Source organism: Saccostrea echinata, unplaced genomic scaffold (assembly GCF_033153115.1).
Source record: "Saccostrea echinata isolate AGI-Se365-2 ecotype Australia unplaced genomic scaffold, CSIRO_AGI_Sech_v1 ptg000030l, whole genome shotgun sequence".
NCBI classification, from domain to species: Eukaryota; Metazoa; Mollusca; class Bivalvia; order Ostreida; family Ostreidae; genus Saccostrea; species Saccostrea echinata.
The window spans coordinates 26,578,432-26,599,399 of record NW_026889779.1 but is presented as its reverse complement, the minus strand read 5'-3'; the positions used below and the strand labels follow the sequence as shown (position 1 = coordinate 26,599,399).

General features: G+C 33.3%; 2 protein-coding genes across 2 annotated transcripts in view; one reads left to right on the top strand and one right to left on the bottom strand.

The window, feature by feature from the left end:
- The window catches only part of LOC133196991 (uncharacterized), a 68,004-nt gene extending 59,624 nt beyond the window's left edge, over nucleotides 1-8,380 (top strand). Inside the window, exons 47-48 of the mRNA XM_061332833.1 lie at nucleotides 909-1,058; nucleotides 7,769-8,380. Coding sequence (XP_061188817.1) covers nucleotides 909-1,058; nucleotides 7,769-7,828 — 210 coding nt within the window. The 3' untranslated portion in view covers nucleotides 7,829-8,380. The remainder of the gene's footprint in view (nucleotides 1-908; nucleotides 1,059-7,768) is intronic.
- Nucleotides 8,381-11,632: 3,252 nt separating this feature from the next.
- On the bottom strand, nucleotides 11,633-20,417 carry LOC133196990 (uncharacterized). Its single transcript, XM_061332832.1, has 9 exons — nucleotides 20,126-20,417; nucleotides 17,655-17,789; nucleotides 17,466-17,564; nucleotides 16,609-16,725; nucleotides 16,289-16,479; nucleotides 12,847-13,099; nucleotides 12,534-12,734; nucleotides 12,191-12,364; nucleotides 11,633-11,916 (listed from the first exon to the last, which is right to left on the bottom strand). Exons 1-9 carry the CDS (start codon nucleotides 20,415-20,417, stop codon nucleotides 11,633-11,635), a joined length of 1,746 nt encoding a protein of 581 aa, XP_061188816.1.
- Between the last annotated feature and the right edge of the window lie 551 nt (nucleotides 20,418-20,968).

Genomic DNA, 20,968 nt, shown 5'->3' with positions numbered 1-20,968 from the left:
CTCATTTTAGAAACTGTTCGTACGTAGAGCATGCTCTTACGTATTGAAAAACATGTACAATTTATTGTTAGGTTGAATGGTGACTAACGTCTTTCATACAAATTGTTAGGCCATCGTTTCAAACGGATTTTTTTCTTTTTACCCGATCATCACAAGGGTCACATGACTGGTGTGACTGATTGTCGGGTTATGGTGATGCTCACTCCATGGCACCTGATCCCACCTCTTTTTTAGAGGTCCATGTTTTCTCTGTGCACAATTTGTTTTGTTCAATTGGATTTTTAAACATGATTAATGTTCGTTACCTTCACATTTCATGTACAAACACCTGCCCTGCCTCAATTGTTCTTACTTTTTCAACATATTGCCAGCAGATGCTGAGTAGATGCCTTATGTTTGAAGAGGTGAATATTTTAAGTCAGTTAAATAAATGTCAGACGAAAAAAACGAATCAAGATATAACAAGTTAAAAAAATACAATGACAACTAGATTCAATTTTTACGAGTAGGCATTAGGTCTTCTGTCCCACTTTCAAACTTTGCGATGCATAACAGATACCAATTTAGACCCTATTGCTAGTTTAAGGTATAAGCGTTTTATTATTTACATCAAACTAAAATCTGTGGATTAGTACTTTTTGTTTACGCATTCCTTAATTCATTTTTTATTGTTTATTTTAGAGGTCTTTAAAAGACGACGATTAGAATCGGGGAGGGGGGGGGTGTTAGGGGGAAGGCTACTTTACAACACTGACTGAGCGAATGTAGTACGGTATACACGTCTCAAATACCCCGTGACACACTTTAATACCAAGAAATTCAAGCTTGCCATCGTGATATAATTTCCTTTGTTTGTATTTTGATGTAATTAAAACATATGTGAATATAATCTACTTTTCTCCACACAGATGTTATCTGAATCACAGCTACAAAATCACAGCAAAGGGGTGTATGAGAGTTCAAGAAAAGTCCCGAAAGAGGATCACACCTACCAAAGCCTGAGCGGGGCCTCAAACAAGGGATTTCAAGAACCAGAATACGAAACTCCCAATAAGAGAGTGAGCAGTAATTACATGACCTTCACTGGATGACTTCCTTCATATTACAATTCCCTTGCATTCATTTAATATGCCACAATATTGTTTTTAAAAAATATCGTTCTAAAACTAACATTTATCAGTGATAAAAATGAAATGATGCATTAAGGTAAAGATTTAGTAAATGAGTTTAGAGTCTTTTGGTGCTAAATCTTTTATAACGTTTTTAACTTTTGATATTCTTTCCAATTGTTAATCGCTATAATTGAATCAGGTGTTATATGAGGCATTTCCGTTGCATTCAATTTGAGTCATGTGAAAATCAATCGGGATAGCCATAATAAATTTTATATTATTTCAACGAAATGGTCGAGAACTATTATATTATATTATTGTTTTCTGACCAATCTGGATACATATTATTTGATTGATAGAGAAAAATCTCCCATGTCTTCTGTTTTCATTGAAAGTAAAAGACTAACCCGTTGTGTTTTCTAAAAAGAAATTTGCCCGAAAACATCTTATAATAAGAGAGTATAGTTATAAAGTATCATTAAAGGAATTCATATCTCACATTATAGAATCCTGGAGGCACCTTTAATTTACTAGATGTTTACCTTAAGTGGTTTTTATTATTATACTGCATGTATTCTCTTACCTAACACATATGAGTTTTGTACATTTTCCTGACTGATTCTGGAATGCTACATTCTGTTTGGATGTTGTATTTTGTATGTTATTGTCCATTCTGTTATTAAACTCTGTCAGCATGTATATGTTTGTGAAACTTTCGAGCTGCCATTTTGGGGCATCAGTTTTCACAAACACATCTTAAAGCTTGTTTTTTTAAACGAATACCTTTTTTTCTTTTACTCTCTCTCCACAAACATTCGACGTCATATATTTCTTTAAAAATATGACCCCTACTATAATTACTACGTAATTTTGAATGTGTCTAGGACAGTCACATTTACTTGCTTTTTGAACTGAAACTCGCCAAAATTAATTGCATGCCGACGTACCCATTCTGCGGTCAGTCTTTCATGGTCTTGACTTACAAAGAACACAACAAAAAGCACACAATAATTCACACCACATGTATTTAACAAAATTTTACTATCAATAATGATAAAATTTAAAATCTACGTCACCATGACCTACTTTTGGATTGATAGATCCCTGTGTCCAAAGGTGCTTTGGTTTTCTAGATCTGGTGAGGCTACAGGTCATAGAGTTCAGTTTATATACGATAAAAGCCGTAACATTCAGAAAGTACAGTAAATCGCTGTTATTGACTTCAGGGTAACATTTCGCAATGCACAAAATGCATCAACTGACAAGATTTTAAGCAATTTTGGTATCCAAGATATTTACTTAAAAGCCTTGAAAATGAATGATAATAAAATTAACAAGAACCTAAGAACCACATCGCTCTCCTGAGCACTTTGGTTAGAGCAGGAATCGGTGCAGTATTGAAAACGTAAATATATAAGAGGTCCAACCCTACCCTGGGAGGGGCAGGAGAGGGGTCAAGATTAGCACTTGATGAAGTTAATTAAAGATGTTTCCATATTTATATGACTAATCAAGGCTTTAAAGGATTTTACAGATTTTCTCCTCTATTTTCCTAAGTAAAAATTTGATCTTCTTTTCTGGCTCCGCGGTGGCTTTGATGTTGTTGAGGAGAAGATTTTTAAATATTTTCCCTTAATATTCCTGTGTAAAACTTTGATTGCCCACAATGGCCTCCCCTTCCCCTGGGGGCTATGATTTTAACAAACTTGAATCTACACTACCCGAGGATGCCTCCAAATAAATAATCGTGACCTTACTGTTCTTCAGATGATGTTAAAAGATTTTTCTATACCCTACCGCGGGCTTTATGATTTCAAGCTTGAATCTACATTACCTGGGGAGGATGCTTCTGTATTAATATGACCAATCTTGGCTTTGCTGTTCTTGAGGAGAAATTGTTAAAAGATTTTTCTTATTTTTTCCTATGTAAAATTTTGATCGTCCATTGTGGTCCCACCCTAGCTCTGGCGGTCATGATTTGAATAAATTTGAATCAACAAGACCTGAGGATGCTTCCATATAAATATGACTAACCATGGCTTTGCTGTTCTTAAGAAGAAGATTTTAAATCTTCTTCCTATATATTCCCACGTAAAACTTTCATTGCCTGTTGTGGTCCCACCCTACCCCTGGCAGTCTTGATTTAAACTTGAATCTACCCTTACAAAAATTTACTGTAGTTAACTATAATTTACTATAGTTAATTATAGTAAAAACTTTGATACTTTGATCTACTATGAAACTTTACTCTGGAACTTTTTTTTGAGATTTCAAAGCTTAAAATTAATATGTGAATATACAAATAATAGTTCCATTTTATACAATATATGTGCATGTATGAATTGAAGAACAAAAAATAAAACAACTGAAATCCATAGTAAAAATACTTTGATTTACTATATATAATAGTAAAAAACTTTGATACTATAGTAAACTATAGTTAACTATTGTATTTTTTTTGTTGGGGTACACTACCTGAGGATGCTTCCATATAAATATGACCAATCGTGGCTTTGCTATTCTTGAGGAGAAATTTTTTAAAGATTTTCCCTGTATATTCCTATGAAAAACTTTGCATTTTAATCCCCGTCCTAGTCCAAGGGTTCACGATTTGAACAAAGTTGTATATACACTATATATTGAAGGTTTCAACACTACGTTTCAGTTTTTTTTTGGCCCAGTGGTTATTGAGAAGATTTCAGACAATGTCATTAAATTTTAAACAATATTTATCTCCTCATGAAAGAAGGCGTTGCCCTTCATTTAAACAACCTTAAATTCCGTTTACTAAAGGGTGCTTTCTGGCAAGTTTGGTTGAAATTGACACAATGGTTTTTGAGAAGACGAAAAATGTGAAAAGTTCACAGACGACAGGAGGACACCGAACACCCTTCGATCAGAAAAAAACTCACTCGAGCCTTCGGTTAAGGTGAGCTTAAAACGTAGGTAATTGTGATATATTATTTGACACACATCAAAGTCTTAAATTGCACCAACTGATAAAGTTTGAAGATCCTAGGCTTCATAGTGTCCAAAATATTCATCTAAAACAATTCGAAAGTACAAAACTGCAAAATTTAAAAAGAAGGTCATTGTGATCTACTTTTTGGTTAACATACTATATATTTTACGGTACAGATATAATCAGCTATAAAGACATAATTATCTTAGGCCCTTTAGAATTCAAGGTAATTAGATTTGACATGAAATAATATAAAATTCAAAAAGTAGGTCACCATGACCTTTTTTTGGTCAGCATATTTAAGGCCTCAAAGCGAATCAATTGACAAGGTTTGCTGAAAATTGGCCCCTTAGTACTCAGGCTAAAAGAAGATTTAACTAAATAATGATAAAATTTAAAAAAGATAGGTCACTGTGATCTTATTTTGAATAAACACATCCTAGGGCACAAAATACATCAACTTATTTGGTTTATTGACCTCTAGGACAGAGTGATTAATTATTTAGGTTACATTATTTTTATGGAAATAAGCCGTCCAATTCAGAAAAAAAGAGTATCTGTGACTTTTGGTTGTCACATCTCTAAATCCCAAGATGCATCATTTGAAAAGGTTTGATGATTCTAAACCTCCTGGTGTCTTAATTATTGAGATGTAGCCTTGAAGTCTAGAAAAAGGTCCTGTCCCTGGAATGTATACAATGATCTTGTTACTAAACTACTTGAACAAGCTTGTATATTTTGGTTGTTATTGGCTCCATCGTTTTAAAAGAAGAAAATTGATGAAATACAAATCCGGAAGATTTTCTTTCAAATTTGAACAGCTACCAATTACAGTTTTCCTTACATAATGAAGCAATAATCGAAATCATTTATGAACAAAGTTAATTATACAGTAATAATAAATCTTTCCTTTTAAACCACTCAAAATTTTGTGCTGTGCAAAAGTATGACAGTATATGCAAAGGAAAAAAAACGAAATTTGAAAATATTTTCCTAAACAATTTGTTTTAAAAATTCTGAATAATTGCATGTAATGCATTTACAGCCAAAGGTGATACCTTATATAATTTTACACTATCATAGAACTACAACATTTATACCTCCATCCATTACTGGTAGGAACTAAATAATTGACAATTACGACCAGCAAAGGTAGTATAAATTCATCTACTTTAGAAAACAATATACAGCAGTAATCAATTTACAAACATAAAGAGATGCACATCTTTTGAAGATATTTCCACAATCCTTACATGTAGTATATGCTGATGCAATCATCACATGTAAACAACTGCATGCCACCTATGTTACCTTTGTATGATTACGTGAATATTTACTAAGATCACGATGAATAGCTTGGGATTGTTTTGAATCTTACACGTAAACAATAGCATCTGTATAGCAGGCAAAAAAAATCGTCACGATTATGATACCTATGTGAATTCTCATTGTTTCCAATGTAGTAAACCTTCGGTATCTCGAACACTGTGTGTTCGATAACATATATAATGAAATATTGGTCTCCATCGTATATTTTATCCTAGCCACTAAAATCAAACAGGTTTTGAAAAACGTACTCTTTGGTCTACTCCACAAATAAATATACGCTTGTTCACTTGCTAAGACGACGATGGCCTGGTACCGGCCGATTGCAACCACAGAAACATCTTCACTTCTGACGAACTGGGATATTCTCCCTCCGCACATCAATGGCTTGTCAGTGTCAGTATGACAGAACAGAAATACTACCACCGTTGGTCAAACAAAATTCATTTTACAAACGTGAAGACGTTAAGGACATACGCAACGCAGTTTTTTTTTTTTTAAGAAAGATGTTTGTCTCTGACCAATATTAGAAGAATGGAAAGTGAACTAAATCTAAGGAAATCTATAATTACTAACAATGGCATTATATTGAATATTGTAAAATGATATTATATCAATAAAGCAATTAGCTAAAAAAGATAGGTGAAAGAAACTTATGATACTGGTAAAATTTTGGCTGTAAAAAGCCTACATAAATGAGTTTCAAATGCATACGAGATCAGTTTTGAATTTTCCTGTCAACTGATTTCAACCAGTCTAAGAATATTTCAGACGTGACACATGCTGTCTTATTTGCCTTGTAAAGATTATTTGAGGACATACGCAATACACCTTACCTACTAATGATTTTTCAAGACATTCTTAATTTAAGATCATAGTGCCATCAGATGTTCGTAGATAAAAATCAGCATGCCTTATCAGTGTTTTTGAAAAGATATTGATTGATGAAAATTCTTGTATAATTCGAAGAAAAATATACAAAAATTACTAAACATATATTCTAGATGTTTTGTTTTTCCAAACTTATTTTAGGAGAAGTGTACAACAGCATAGGTAGACATTAAAATGTAACACACAGTTTCTTTAAATATTGGAACTCTTCAACTCCAGGGAAGAAGACAATAAAATTCAAACTACGTTGCGCATGTCCTTAACCTTAATTTGACTTCGATTGACCTGTTGAATATTACAATTTATCACGTGGTGTCCACCGGCGAGTGTACGTGTGAAAACAAAATAAATTTACATTGCATTCGTAAACGTGTGACCTCAATCTAAATCACGTCTTAGAGCGTGTTTGGTTGGTCTGCCATTTTCAAAATTTAGCACTCCGGGTACATGACAAATACCGAAAGGCGACACTTATGTATCGTTGCTTCATTTTAGAGTCATAGCACCATGCAAGGCTTTTGCACAAATGCTCTACCTAATATAATCATGTGTATATAGATATTGCTATTGCTGCTAAAAGTATTTTGGATTCACTTCATTTGCAGCTCGCTAGAAAGTTTGCAAAAAGACTCCGAATCGGGCGTTAAGTCTACTCATTCTTAACTTGAACGTTCAGCAATAAGACGGTTAGTTAATGTTGAATAACGTAAATGTAAATTATGATAGGTCTGTAGGAAGCAATTTCTTTATGGTTGATCGATGCTAGTTATGACGTAACATTTTAAGGTAATTCTAGTTATTAACGTGGAAACTGAGTGTGTGATGAGTATTTTTATGCAATCGTTTATATTAAATATGAATACTGTAGATTCCTAAATATACGCGAGGAATCAATAATCGCGTAATTTCGCGAGAAGCACCACTCGCGAAATAAAATTACTCGCTTTTATTTTTATGGTGCTGAGATCAATGTAAAATCTCTTGATCGACCGTCCATCGCGAATTTATCTTCTCGCGATTTGACATTAACGAGCCATTTCGCTCGCGATAATAAGTACTAGCGAAAAATAAAGAATCTACAGTATTAAAATAAAAGATCAGAGTCACAGTAATTATATATATATATATATATATATATATATATATATATATATATATATATATATATATATATATATATATATATATATATATACACACAATGCAATTCATTTATTAATGGAGAAAAAAGTCTAACCTTTGTAATTTGAACCCTTTGATATCGAGAAGTTTGTCGTCGGACCTGTCAAGTTCGAGATACCGGAGTATGATAATATATATTTTCGACATACATGGTTTATTTTAATTCAAGATATTCCAATGTAGTGCGTCATTAATGTCTATTGTAAGTTGAACATTCATAGCATTTGCTGAACTTTCATCGCAATTTTACCTGTTTTATCTTGTTAAGATAAAATGTATATTATTATTTTATAAGCTATTAGACGACGGCATGAGAGATGGTGATCATGTGTACAGCAAGGTGAACATGCAGTGACTTCCACCTGACCTTACAGTTACTTTCACTTCGGAGGGCTCCCCATCTTAAGACAATTAAAAATTCTCTGCCGCTTTTTTTTATTACTTGTGAACTGAAATAGGAATATTCACGTTTTTCGAAGCAGAAATACATGTACTTTTTATGTGAGTTTCATACACTGAAGCACAATATATACATACATATATATATATATAAAAGATTTTTTTTTTCATTTTATAGCATATTAATTTCTTTTACATATTTTTAAGGATACGATCAGCAACAGAGAGCTGATATCAATTTAAAGTAACTGAAATAAGTAATTAGATAACCTATAATAGTTATCCAATGAAAAGAAACTCTGCATGCATCGAATGTAAAATACGATTCTTAACGACAGTCCGTCTGATTACATCGCAGAAAGAAAATGATTGTAAGAACTGCTCTGTATTTACGAAAAACTTAATTTCGACAAACTTAAAAACTTCCAATTGTAATTTTTCTTGTTTATATAGATGTACATAAATTTAACTATTTCTTTCAATTAAATTGTCTTGTGTTGAATACATGTTCAAATAAAATATTTTTTCATATTTAATAAAACGAAAATTATTGATTAGAAAAATTAATAATGATAAATTTTCAAAATATCATTTCTTGTACGAACAAACATTTTCTAAAACGAGGAAGGCTGCTGAAAATAAGTCGATGATACAAGGATAACATTAATCTCGTATAAAGTCAACGTTTCTCAAATTTTATGGTCGATACAATCAGGACAATGGCCTTCTTTACAAATACAAGCTATCGTTTACTGTTGACTGAAGTTTTCATACGAATTGTTAGACCATTATTTTAAATATGGATTGTCTATGGATTCTCCATTATCCGATCATGACAAAGAGCATACTGCGGGTGAAACCGATCGACAGGGGATGCTTATTCCTCTATGGCAACTGATCCCATCTCTGTATTCGTATATGAACAGAGATACTGTCAAAAGATGAAACTTTCAGCACCTACTCTTATTAAATAAATAAATACGTTAAACATAAACTTCTCAGATTTTTTTTAAACAGAAAAAAGTCCAATATTAAAATAAACATCGAGCTCTTATCAGCTGTTTTAGCAGTATATGTATGCCTTTACAATGAACATTTGAAAGTATCCGATTAATATACTTATCCAAAATTGGTTTTATTAGCTACAAATTCTATTAACTTCATAGAACATAGTCCAGTTGGGATTTTGAAAAAAAAAAAACGGTTTTGAAATTGGAATTTTTTTTAAAAAAAAGGTTTATTCTGAATTACAGCTAAATCTAATAGGTTTATAACATTTGACGAAAACATGGATTTTATTAAAGAAAAAAAAAGCAGTCTTTCTGCAAAAAAGCGTCTGGTAAAAAGGCTTTTATTAGAATGCTCACAAAAATGTATGCCTCCATTCCATTTTTCCATTGAAAAAATTCAAATTTATTGGATTTTGAACAGGAACAGATATAATTCTAATATTTCCCAACAACTATTAATATTCTTTAAAATATTATTATAAAAGGTACCTTAATAGTAATATTTATGCTCATTTATAAACAGAATAAACAATTTGATGACATTTGTCTTGGCAGAGATACTCTTCATTATACAACATGGTTTTCTGCAGTTGATCATTCTTATGTTGCAGATAATAAAAATTCCTATACAACTCTTGTGGCCTTTTTGGATTTGCTCATCCTTATACATAAATGCGAATTGTGTATTAGGGACAGATATATAAAACTCTTTCTGTGTTTTACCATATATATTACGCATATCTCATCACTCCATAAAACAATTAAACTAAAGCATTCTGTATAACAACAAGATATATATATATATTGCTCCAAACAGTATGTTGGTGAAACAGGAGATCTCCGCAGGAGAGTCAATAATCACCGTTCTACCATTAGGACCAAAAAACTCAATGAACCCGTTGGGGAACATTTCAACCTTGAAGGTCACAAATGGGAGGACATGACAGTAGTGGTTATTGACCATAATCCAAGATGGACAGACGCGCAGAAAAAAAGCAAGGAAAAGTTCTGGATGCACAGGCTGAAGTCATTCCGCCCTAATGGTATTAACAAACTTAATGACTTCACCAGGATGAACGTGAACTAGACCCAATCCCGGATTGTAACAAACTAGTTCATTCTCTCTATATAGTGTAAACTTTACCGTTAATTCGTATTAGCAATCCTGGAACAACCTACCCAAATATTTACAGCTTACATTTTTGTTTATTTCTTTTTTCCGATTTCCAAATTTATAATATATTCAAATTCATATTTCAAAATTGTCCTTCCATATTATCTTTCTTTAAATTCTTTTTATCATGTAGAGTTACGCTATTTTGAGAGAATAAGACAATGTACGATTTACTGTTGGTCGTAATTAATTAGCGATAATTAATTCGTTCAATTATGTAAATCACACTTCACCAGAGTACACCCGATATACCGGACGCAATTCATAGCGCTCCGGATTTCTTTGTTCACAACTGTTTATAAACTCCACATAAAACATGTAACATTGTAAATATTTAGTGTTTGGTAGTTTAGTAGTAGTGCTAGTTGTTTTTGCTTCATCTCTATTTCCTTTGTTTTTATGACTTCTTAACTTTTTTCTTTGTCCTGAGGAAGGGACAGATCGTCCCGAAAAGGATGACTGCACTTAACGCCTGTTTTTGGGTCTTTTTCGGTTGCTTCTGTTGCTTTTATATCTAAACCTTGTCTCACTTTTGTATGTTTATGAAAGAATACTGTCAATTTGGAACCACATTTAAATCTTAAAATGATTTTAGACTGTGACACAATAAAATGATTTAATGTTTTTTGTCCTTACTGCTTTCCAAATATAGTGAATTTACACTTACCTGCCCTTGATTGAACATTAGATATGCATGAGAGGTGGAGCTAACATTGTAAGAATGGGTCTAAAATCTTGATAAATAACAATGACATGTTTGGAAAAGCGAACATGATCACTCTTTCCAGTCTACCTCTACATTCTGTATGGCACAAATACACTTCTGACAAAGGTTTCAAAACGAAATTAACAATATTAGCACGTCAATGTAATTAAAGCAGATTTTATATCAATGTCAGATGACTTAACGTGTTCGAACACAGTGTCCTAGTTAGCACAAAACATGCTACCTTACAAGTCACGTGACGGAATTTAGTATTCACAAAGTTATCTGAGGTAAGAAATCACGTGGTGAATTATAATATTCAACATGTCACAATCCTTGGTTACAACACAGAGAGCGAATGTAAGAAGAAGCAGTTTTTTCTCTTTTTAACCATGAGCGCATGTTTGTCTATTAATCTCCTTTTGACACATTATTATTTATGCAAATATACAACTACTGTTAAACGTAGAACAATAGACAAACATGCGCTGACTATGTATAAAGTCAGCAAAAAAGTGGGCGTCCTCATTATCGAACGGAGATTCAAGAAATTGTGATGACCCCTGCCTTTGAAAACAGATTCGAACATTGTAAATACACACTTTTATTAAACGTAATTACATAAAGTTGTAGATTGGATGTTGACCATTCTTGCAATGAAAAGAAAAATGCTTGTTTTGAAAGTTTATTTTGTCGCAAATTCCGCATGTCCTTAAGTGCAGTCATCCTTTGACAATTATTATTGTTCGTGTCGTTGGTCATTTTTAGTGCTTTATATATATATATATATATATATATATATATATATATATATATATATATATATATATATATATATATATATATATATGTGAAAAGGTAATATTGTTACTAGATTTCTTTCCGTGGAAATAGGAATGACCACACTTTTGGGAGATCACTGATAATGATGCTCCCAATGACAACCAACAAAATTCCCACTCCAAGAATAGCCCCCGCCCCCATTGCTGAGGGTCGGACGTCGGTTGCACTTATCCTTTTCCTGATGGCCCTTGACGTAGTATTCTTCAGAACAACCAAATTCGATTTCAACTCCTTTAATCGCTGATGAAGTTTTTCTATTTCATGTTCCTTGATGGGCTTAGAGCCAACCATGCCGCAAGGGCACTTACACTCTGTAAAAAATATTTGACGTGTCCTGACATGACTTGCACATGTTCTTATGTTCTAAAATATAGGTTATTGTTAACACTATCTTTTAACATTCTCATATCTGAAATTCGACCTTTTATTGTGTATCTTTTCATTGTATTCACAAATAGACTCGCAGCTGGACAAAACTTGGTGAATTAACCCACTGTACTTATAAATTCGAAAGAAGACATTTAAAATTGGAAATAGTTTGTCAATCTGTCCAAATTGTTTCATATGTATGTATGATCGTCTTACTTTCACAAACTGGAGGGTCCTCATTCCATTCTCCTTCATCGGTACATGTTCGATTAAGGTTTCCTTCTTTGTGCCGACTTCCAGGAATACATTTGTATTTCACCAATCCTCCAATACTGAAGTTTTGGTAAAGAATCTCAGCATAGCTGATGTTAGTCTCTGGGCATGTTATAACTTTTTAAAACATATATAAAGTGCAAATAATATTGTTTTAAAAATAAATACGAAAAAAAGTCTGAAAAATAAATTGAAACATTTATTTCATACTGTCCTTGAACAATTTTAAATGAGTGATTAAATTAAAATTATTGCATCTCTTAAACATTCCTGAAATGAAACCCACCTTCACACGTCAGTATTTCACCATTCCAGTCTCCAGCTTCAGTACATGTTAGTGTGGTGTTTCCCGCCAAGTAACGGTATCCCATCATGCATTGCAGATGAATCTCATCGCCACGAGCATAAATTGATTCATTATAATTGTTGTATTTTTTGATAACTGATACCTTGATGTTTGTTTCGGGTCTGTAAATGCAGATAGGCACTATCGGTATAATAAAAAGATAACATTATTGCAACATGTAGTAATGGTATTATTCACGTTAATTTACGCAACTTTCTGCAGAACCAAATTAATATTGCAGAAATACACTAACCCTTTGCATTGTGAACGCTGATTATGATATCCACGTTGTTGGTCATCTGTTCCTTGTAACCCCATCCCCACATCTCCCCCATCATGAAGATTGCAGCTTCATTTATTTTTCTCTTGTTTAGGTGGGGAACCCAGAAAGCAACCGATGTTTCACTGTATCCATATACAAGTCCACCATAAGGTACAAACTCAGTCATTACTGAACCAACACCGTCAAATCGGTAATTTTTGTTAGGACCGTCTTTTACTTCGATCTTCAAAACAGAGTAGAAATACATTCGATGACAAGGTTATATGCTAAAGAAATAGGACAGTGTTGCTTAGTAAATTTGAACATCTTCTTCCCTAAAACAAGAGTTTATAAAATTTTACGAAAAATCTAGTAATGAAATTTATGGATATAACGAACAGTATTCAAGCTAAAAAGTCCACTAAACATTACAAAATAGGTGCAGAGCAAACACGGACCTCCAAAACATCAGAGGTGAGATCAGGTGCCATGGAGGAGTGAGCATCCCCTGCCGACCGGTCACACCCGCCGTGAGCTACTTGTCATGATCGGGAAATAACGGAAAAATCCGTCGACAATTCATGTAAATAATGGCCTAACAATTAGTATGAAAAACGTCAGTCAGCATTTGACTCAATGATAAATTGTATTTGCTGACAAGGTCATTGTATCAACCATAGAACTTACGAAATGATGACTTTAAACGAAAACTAAATTGAAAATAATTAAAATTCAAACTTTCACGCTCAGTCTTTTTTCATGTCGCGGTGATCACCACGACACAGCAAAGACGAGCGAGTGAGGAGAGAATTAATTTAAATAATCTTTCAAAAAGCCTTTTTGGCGTAAGTCAGCCTACTCATTTTTTTAAAACTATGAAATATACGGAGATAATGAAAAGTATTTAAGCTAAAAAGTTCAATAAAGATACAAATTTTGGAGCAGAGCAAACAAGGACCGCTAAAAGATCAGAGATGGGATCAGGTGCCATCGAGGAGTGAGCATCCCCTGCCGACTGGTCACACCTGCGGTGTGCTCCTTGTCATGATCGGGAAATAACGGAAAAATCCGTCGACAATTCAGTGTGTAAATAATCTAACAATTAGTATGAAAAACATCAGTCAGAATTTGACTTAATGATAAATTGTATTTGCTGACAAGGTCATTGTATCGACCATAGAACTTCGTATCGTATTGACATAATTAAGAATGGAGATAACCATTGTTAATTGACAATACGTCGTTGATATATCTAAATGTCGAGTTGAAGGCCACAATAAGTGTTTTCGTCTTTTCACGTATAAATTTTATTTACCTATACAAAAAATGCCGCTGTCATTGGATTTCTGCAAAACTCTGCCTCTTTGTCATTCAAAGGATATGCCTCAACTGTTTAATGACTCTTTCTATGACCATAAGGAGTCATATTTATGAAATATTTCTACGTAAGAGATCTGCACTGTGATCCAATATTTATCCCGAGGGAGTCATTATGTATAAAAATTTCGTTACTCATTGACGTGTATATTAAAAAACCACCGAGTCCACATTAGTTTACTTATTTCAAGCCAATAATTCTCTTTGTTTCAAATAACGATTTAGAAAGTTTTGAAATAAAAAAGAGGTATAGTTACGATATCTTTTTGATGTTTTTAATTGTTGTTTAGTGCTATTTTTCAAAATTATGAGGATTCGTCGACTTAAAAATAAATACGTGGGTTTTCTGACTCTGAGAAATTTTTTTTTTCTCCAATTATTATTAATGTTGTAATGTAGTACGACGACAAGCCTTCCTATCACTTAAACATATCTATATTTTTCTAGATTAGCTTTTTAATTGTTACATCAACGATTGACAAACAAACCAACGAGAACCAATTTGAACAATGAACAATATGTGTTTATTGTTTTGTCGTTCTTTAGTCTGCAAGTTTTACTTTTCTCATAATCTGTCCAAAAATTCACAGACTTCATTATCAGTCAATCAGTGTAATTGATTATGAATGAAGCGCATTTTAATATCGTCAAAGTATTTATAAGTTTCATGTCCGAAAAAAAAAAAAAAAAAAAAAAAAAAAAAAAAAAAAAAAAAAAAAAAACTGAAGAAACAAGAGGCGCTCAAATTCATAGCCAGAGATGTGCTCACCTTCCATGAGTACATGCGCTTTACAAAAGCAACTTGCGTTTGTCTTTTTAAATCTTAACATTTGAAGGATTATTGCTGACCCTTTTTTTTAAGTAAAGGACACCTTAAGGGGACGATTTTTTCTGATGGAAGAATGATGCATGAATCAAAAAGAACTAGAAAAACACATATTTATATTGGTCAACACAATTTAATGCATATCTGGAGGAGAGATGATGGAAAATGGCTCAAATCTTTTCTAGGGGAAAACTGACAAATCTAGCTGTCCTCTTTTTAGTGTCATTTCATGGAGCTGTACAACTTAAGATGATATCCGCAAATTATTTCATGCATTCCAAAAAATTAACAGATATGAGGAACATTTTTTGGCCAGATAAAAGAACATTCCAAAGTATATTGCAGGATGAGACTTTCCATCGCTCAATTAACTGGAAACAAAGGAACAATATTCCTGGAAAGGTATGACCCATCACAAAGCTCAGAAATTGAATTAAAATTGAATCTACCTAAATAAAATCTTTGTGTCATTTCATTTCCACAAGATTTCAGCACGTTTTGAGAAGAAAGATTCTTATACAGAACAATTAGTTAAGTTTGTTATATTGCTGTTTTATGATTTTTTTTCCAATGTGCACCTTCCATTTTGAAATTGATTGACATCGACCATTTGGGGGGGGGGGGGTTAGAGCAAACGCTTTAAAATCAACTCTCAGTTAATAATAAATGCATCCACAGTAAAATTATATTGATGAATGATACTTTGCACGGAATATTAAATGATGACTTTTATTTTTGCCAACTTAATAATATTAGAATTCTCCCCCCCCCTCTCCCCTATGTCAGGCATCTCAATAAGCCCATTTATTAAAGTATACTTACACTCTATATATTTTCTATGACCTCAAAATTAAATCTCTCCGAAACTAGAGCCTTCATTTTATTTTCCAAATGGTTTTATTTCGTCAGCAATATACATTTTACAAACTCTGTAAACATCAAATTGCAATGACAAATGCACACTAAATTGACTCACTTAAATGGTTTACTGCTCCATGCATATGGCATATGATTCCGCCTCTGATGTTTAAAAGGCCTGTGTTTGCTCTGCTCCTGAATAGCATTGTATTAAATGGACTTTTCAGCTTTAATACTGTTCGTTATCTCCATATATTTCATTCTAAACTCCAGTTAAAAATTCAATGGTAGATAGTGAATTTTCTTCTACGAAAAAAAACGGCTACCAATTAATTTATCTTTTCTTTTTAAATTGATAACACTTGTATCTACCTGAGCAGAGAGGATAGGACTTAGTGTCCTCGTGTATTGATATGGTAAAATATAATCCTTGGTCTCGAGGTCTGATATTTGAAATCGTTCAATGCTCGTGCCCAAATCCCAAGTCTTTATGATTATAGATCCTGTGTCACTTAGGAACCTTCCACCTCCCCAGCCATCAGCAACGCATAATAACCCTAACCCTGGTAAAACATCTACACTTAGGAAATTGCTCAAGATTCATTCTTCAGTTTTGGAAATTAAGAATCTACAACTGAAATATAAGTATCTATAAACTTCTCAAAGAAAACGTAATTTAGAAAAGTGCTAACCTTTCAGCTTTCCACTAATGTTACACGCCGACCACAATTGGACGTGTGTGTGGTTGAATCCAAAGAGAAGTCCTCCTATATGGGAAGCGGTAGAAGCCATAGGTCGAGAGGACAAGCCTTAAAAAAAACACCATTTTAAACCATTACATATCTATTTTCCTTTTTATTAGCGCCGATTCTCATATTTAGCAATCCATTGTTTTACTCTTCAAATATTGTTAATTTTCCCAAGGAAAAATTAGTAGGGATGCGCATTCATTATACATATTTAAAATTGCAAAATAAGGAGCTTGAACGGGTGTAGTGCAGAACGATACTTTTGCAAAAAAGTATATAGTTTGGCACTCTAGGGCTATTAATTGTGGTAAAATGTGTATCGTATTCCATAAAGGATTCTGTCAAAGGCCTAAAATATTTCTTTTTGCCATGAAACCATTTCTTCAAATAAATTATAATATAATTTTTTTTTTGAAAATTATAGATTGATGAAAATTCAGTGTAGTTTTTAAATTCAAGTTTGAGTTTTGCAATATGCATATCTTAAGAGGATAATCTACGCAAACACATTTGTATGTCTTGAGATTAAACATGAAAAATCCCTTATGGCCATTTTTAGTAAATCTGTTTTAAAGGAATGCAACAATATAATTAAAATTGTGGCATGATATTGACCATAGTTTTTCTGGGAGTCTCAATTTTATATTCATGTAGTTTTATACACGTGAATCAGGCATATGTTTAAGTGGTTTTCTGGAAGTGAAAATAAAAATCCTCTATTGTAGAGGGGTAGGCTTATTCCTATTGCATCCTTGTAGTCATTCACAAGAAAAAATGACAAACTTTGATGAAATGGTTACCTTGACCTTGAAATGTTCCTACAGGGGTCTGAATCTGAACCAGCACAAGGTCAGGGTATTTACCCATTGAATGCTGCACTGTCGTATTGACGCATTGCCCTGTAATAGTTCATGTTAGTGTACACTAAGGTTCTTAAAAATATGCATCTTTTTCCAGCTAACTTTCACAATATATTAACTTTTTGTTACCTTTCTCTACGGATAATGCCTCACTTTCAAAAGAAGCTGTTGGAAAGTCAAGAGATCGCCACGCTTTCGCCCGAACCAGAACAGAAATGTAAGTTCTACCAATCTGAGCTGGTCCAATCCATTTTTCCCGATTTCCTGCAAGATGTTGTATGTTAAGCTGTATTTACATTATAATAATGGATTCCTAAACTTCACAAAAATCCTTACAAACAAAGATACATTGCTGAATCCATCAATTGCTACCCAATTCTTATCTTTAATCCTCACAAAAATATTAACTACTGAAGGGAGGAATTTCAGACGCACTGTGCTGCATATTCTAGAAGTGGTGTAAATCAAATGTGGATTCTCAAAACCTCCAAAGAACGTTTAGAAAATTTTAAATCACAAAATGTTTTTTTCTACACTTTATTTAACCATTCCTAGCGAGAAATTAAAAAGTAGGTTTTTGAAATCATAGACATTTCCTTCCTCAATAAAAGAGGAACTCGGATTTTCATATCTTGTGATTGGTCCTCAACAAAAATACTTGGTTAAAAATCACTGATTCTACACATAAGAAGTCTGAATTGGATATTAAAGGAGTTCCTCATCAACAACTTCTATGTTGTCTTTGGAGACAAGGTTTTCCAACAATCCGTTGGAATTTCCATATGCACTTGCTGTGCTCCTTAATTAGCCGACCTGTTTTTATATTCCTATTGGACTTTTGCGAGAAGCACTGACTTTTACACTCGACGGCTTACTTTGACATTTAAACATGTATTATGTACGGAGATACGGAATTGATATTAGATTAGTAAACCTTGCTTGTGGTCATAGGTATGGTGTTAGGGGCACTTACATGATTTACTGGAATGCAATCAACACAAGAGATGATGGAAGGTAGAATAACATATCTTAAAATACCTTATTTGTAAGGGGCAGTATTTCCTAAGGTTTCAATATCATTTTATGAAGGAATCAAATAAGGAAGAAAAAAAACATTCTGGAAGGAAAACTTGGCAGGAGTTGGTCAAGGAAGGAAGGGAGGGGTTTAGTATAGGGAGTTTTACGTTCCCCTCCCAAGACAACGTAATAAGTGCGTTGAAATGCCCAATTATTATCTTTGAACTAACTGTTAAGCTAAATATTTATAACGCAAAAGAGCTGTCAGTGGTATATTGTCCAAGTGTAAAAGTAAGTCGTCGATTGTAAAAGTCAGCGCTTCTCGCAAAAGTCCATTAAGCGGAATTTATTCAAAAACGTTTGCATTTACTGTGGTCTTCAATTCGACATTCAGATATATCAACGACTTTTTATCCATTTACAATAGTTACTCCATTCGATATATCTCAGGGAACTCGAAATAAAAGCATTACAGGGTCTGCCACGAGCCCACAGTTGTGTCATATTTGGATGTTTCACTTACTATAGACGATAGGGGCCATCTACCGGTAATAACTAAACTGTATGACAAACCGATTTTCCATCGCTAACTTTTCTTATTGATTTGGTAATATTCACATGCATATATGGTGTTTATGTTTCCCAACTTATTCGAAACTCAAGATCATGTTTAAACCGTGGCAGGCTACTGACAGATAAGTTGGTGTTACAGGGATTTCAATAACTCGTGTAAGGTCAGCATTTCTTTGGTCATTATAATGACCTTGTTTGCAAATAGAACCTATCATTGGGTCGTATTTTGACTGACATATTTCTTACATTTTGTTAGGCCTTTTTTTATACTTAATTTGACTACGGAATATTCCGCCTATCTAATCAATTCAATACATAGGACTCACAGCGGGTGTTACCGGACGACAGGGGATACTTGCTCCTCCTGGGCCCCTGATATCACCTCTGTTTACAAATTTGTATTGTTTAAATATTTCTTTTTTCGATCGCTGTTCAATATCTTCTCCTTTTTCATTACATGAAAAAGTAATGTTATTTTCTTTCATTTGTAATGGATTAATAGTGTGTAGGACAAAGACACTATCACATAACTGTACAACCAGGCGCGTAGCTAGCCGATCATATGCTACTCCTGAATAATGGCTCGTGACGAAGCTTTAGATATGAAGACGTCGAAAGCTTCTCGAATTTAGACATTTACATGCATTTTAAGAAATCCATTTAAAAGAAATCAATGACATGATTGTGTTGTCTATTGTCGTCTACCCAAGCCCAGTTTGGAACTTCCTCTGCCTCTTTTTAACAGAGGGGAGTACATCTCTGGCATGTCGTGGATGGTACATGGAAGAATTAGTACTACCACCCAGAAGCCATTCCTTTGAGGAACAGTAATATCAGAAAAGTCCTAAACCAAACCCGGTCTTTATGCTCTCATACACGTATTTAGTTCCCTTGGCACCTATGAACCCCGTATTGCCACCGTTTTGCCTGTTTACATCAACATTTACATATATTTTATGTTTTACTGGAAAGTCGCACATATTTTGAACAAAATTTGAAGTAAAACAAACCTGTATACAAAGCTGTCCAAGTCGTATTTCTGATATAGTTGTTCCATTTGGGAACCGCTATGTTGATATTTTTGTCATCATATATAAAAACGACCCCACCGTATAAGGAACCGTCATCGTCATCAGTTTGAGCGGATCCAAAACCAGGAAAAATCCATCCGTCTGTTGTTTTGGCTTCAACCTTTACCAGGAGAGGAAGCTCTCCGAGACCGTGTGGAATTGTTTTTCCTGATTTTGATGAGTTGGCCACCATGGCGATCCATTCACTTTCGAAACTTGGTGTGGATTCCATATACTCTGCCTCTAATAAGAATTTTTTTTCAAGTCGTTGCATACGGATGCAATTTTTAAAATAATAGATATGTACATGTATTTGCATGATTCAAAATAGGGTTAAATGTTTTCTAACTTTATCCAGTTATCTTGTAACAAAAACATCCTTTTCATATCTAAAGTTGTCGACAATATTGAAAATAGTCTAAAATCGAAAACAATTATAAACAATTCTAGAAACATCACAACTAACCTTAAAATTCACGTTTATGTTTAACAAAAATACCTTTGTTTCTATTTTATTATTATTTCTTTTTTGATAGATATAAGAATTTCAGCATTTGTTATGGTTTATGAAAATAGTTACTTGCTTGCAATGTAAATATTTTGATAAAAACAATTTCATGTTTTCAGGTATTGTTGTTTAAAATTAAAAATATAATAAAAAACATAAGCAATTTCCAGTCTTTCCAATAATATCCAAAATTACTTCCTGGGGTAAATCGTGAATATCTTTAGGGGAACTACAATAAGATTTATTTTCGAAAGATAAACACACTGAATGCATTT

Excerpts from the sequence above, each read along its gene's own strand:
- LOC133196990 (XM_061332832.1), bottom strand. The coding sequence starts at position 20,417 with ATGGAATCCACACCAAGTTTCGAAAGTGAATGGATCGCCATGGTGGCC. Across the intron at positions 17,790-20,125 it reads TTGGACAGCTTTGTATACAG|GAAATCGGGAAAAATGGATT; the intron begins GTTTGTTTTACT and ends AACATCTTGCAG. Across the intron at positions 17,565-17,654 it reads GGCATTATCCGTAGAGAAAG|GGCAATGCGTCAATACGACA; the intron begins GTAACAAAAAGT and ends GAACTATTACAG.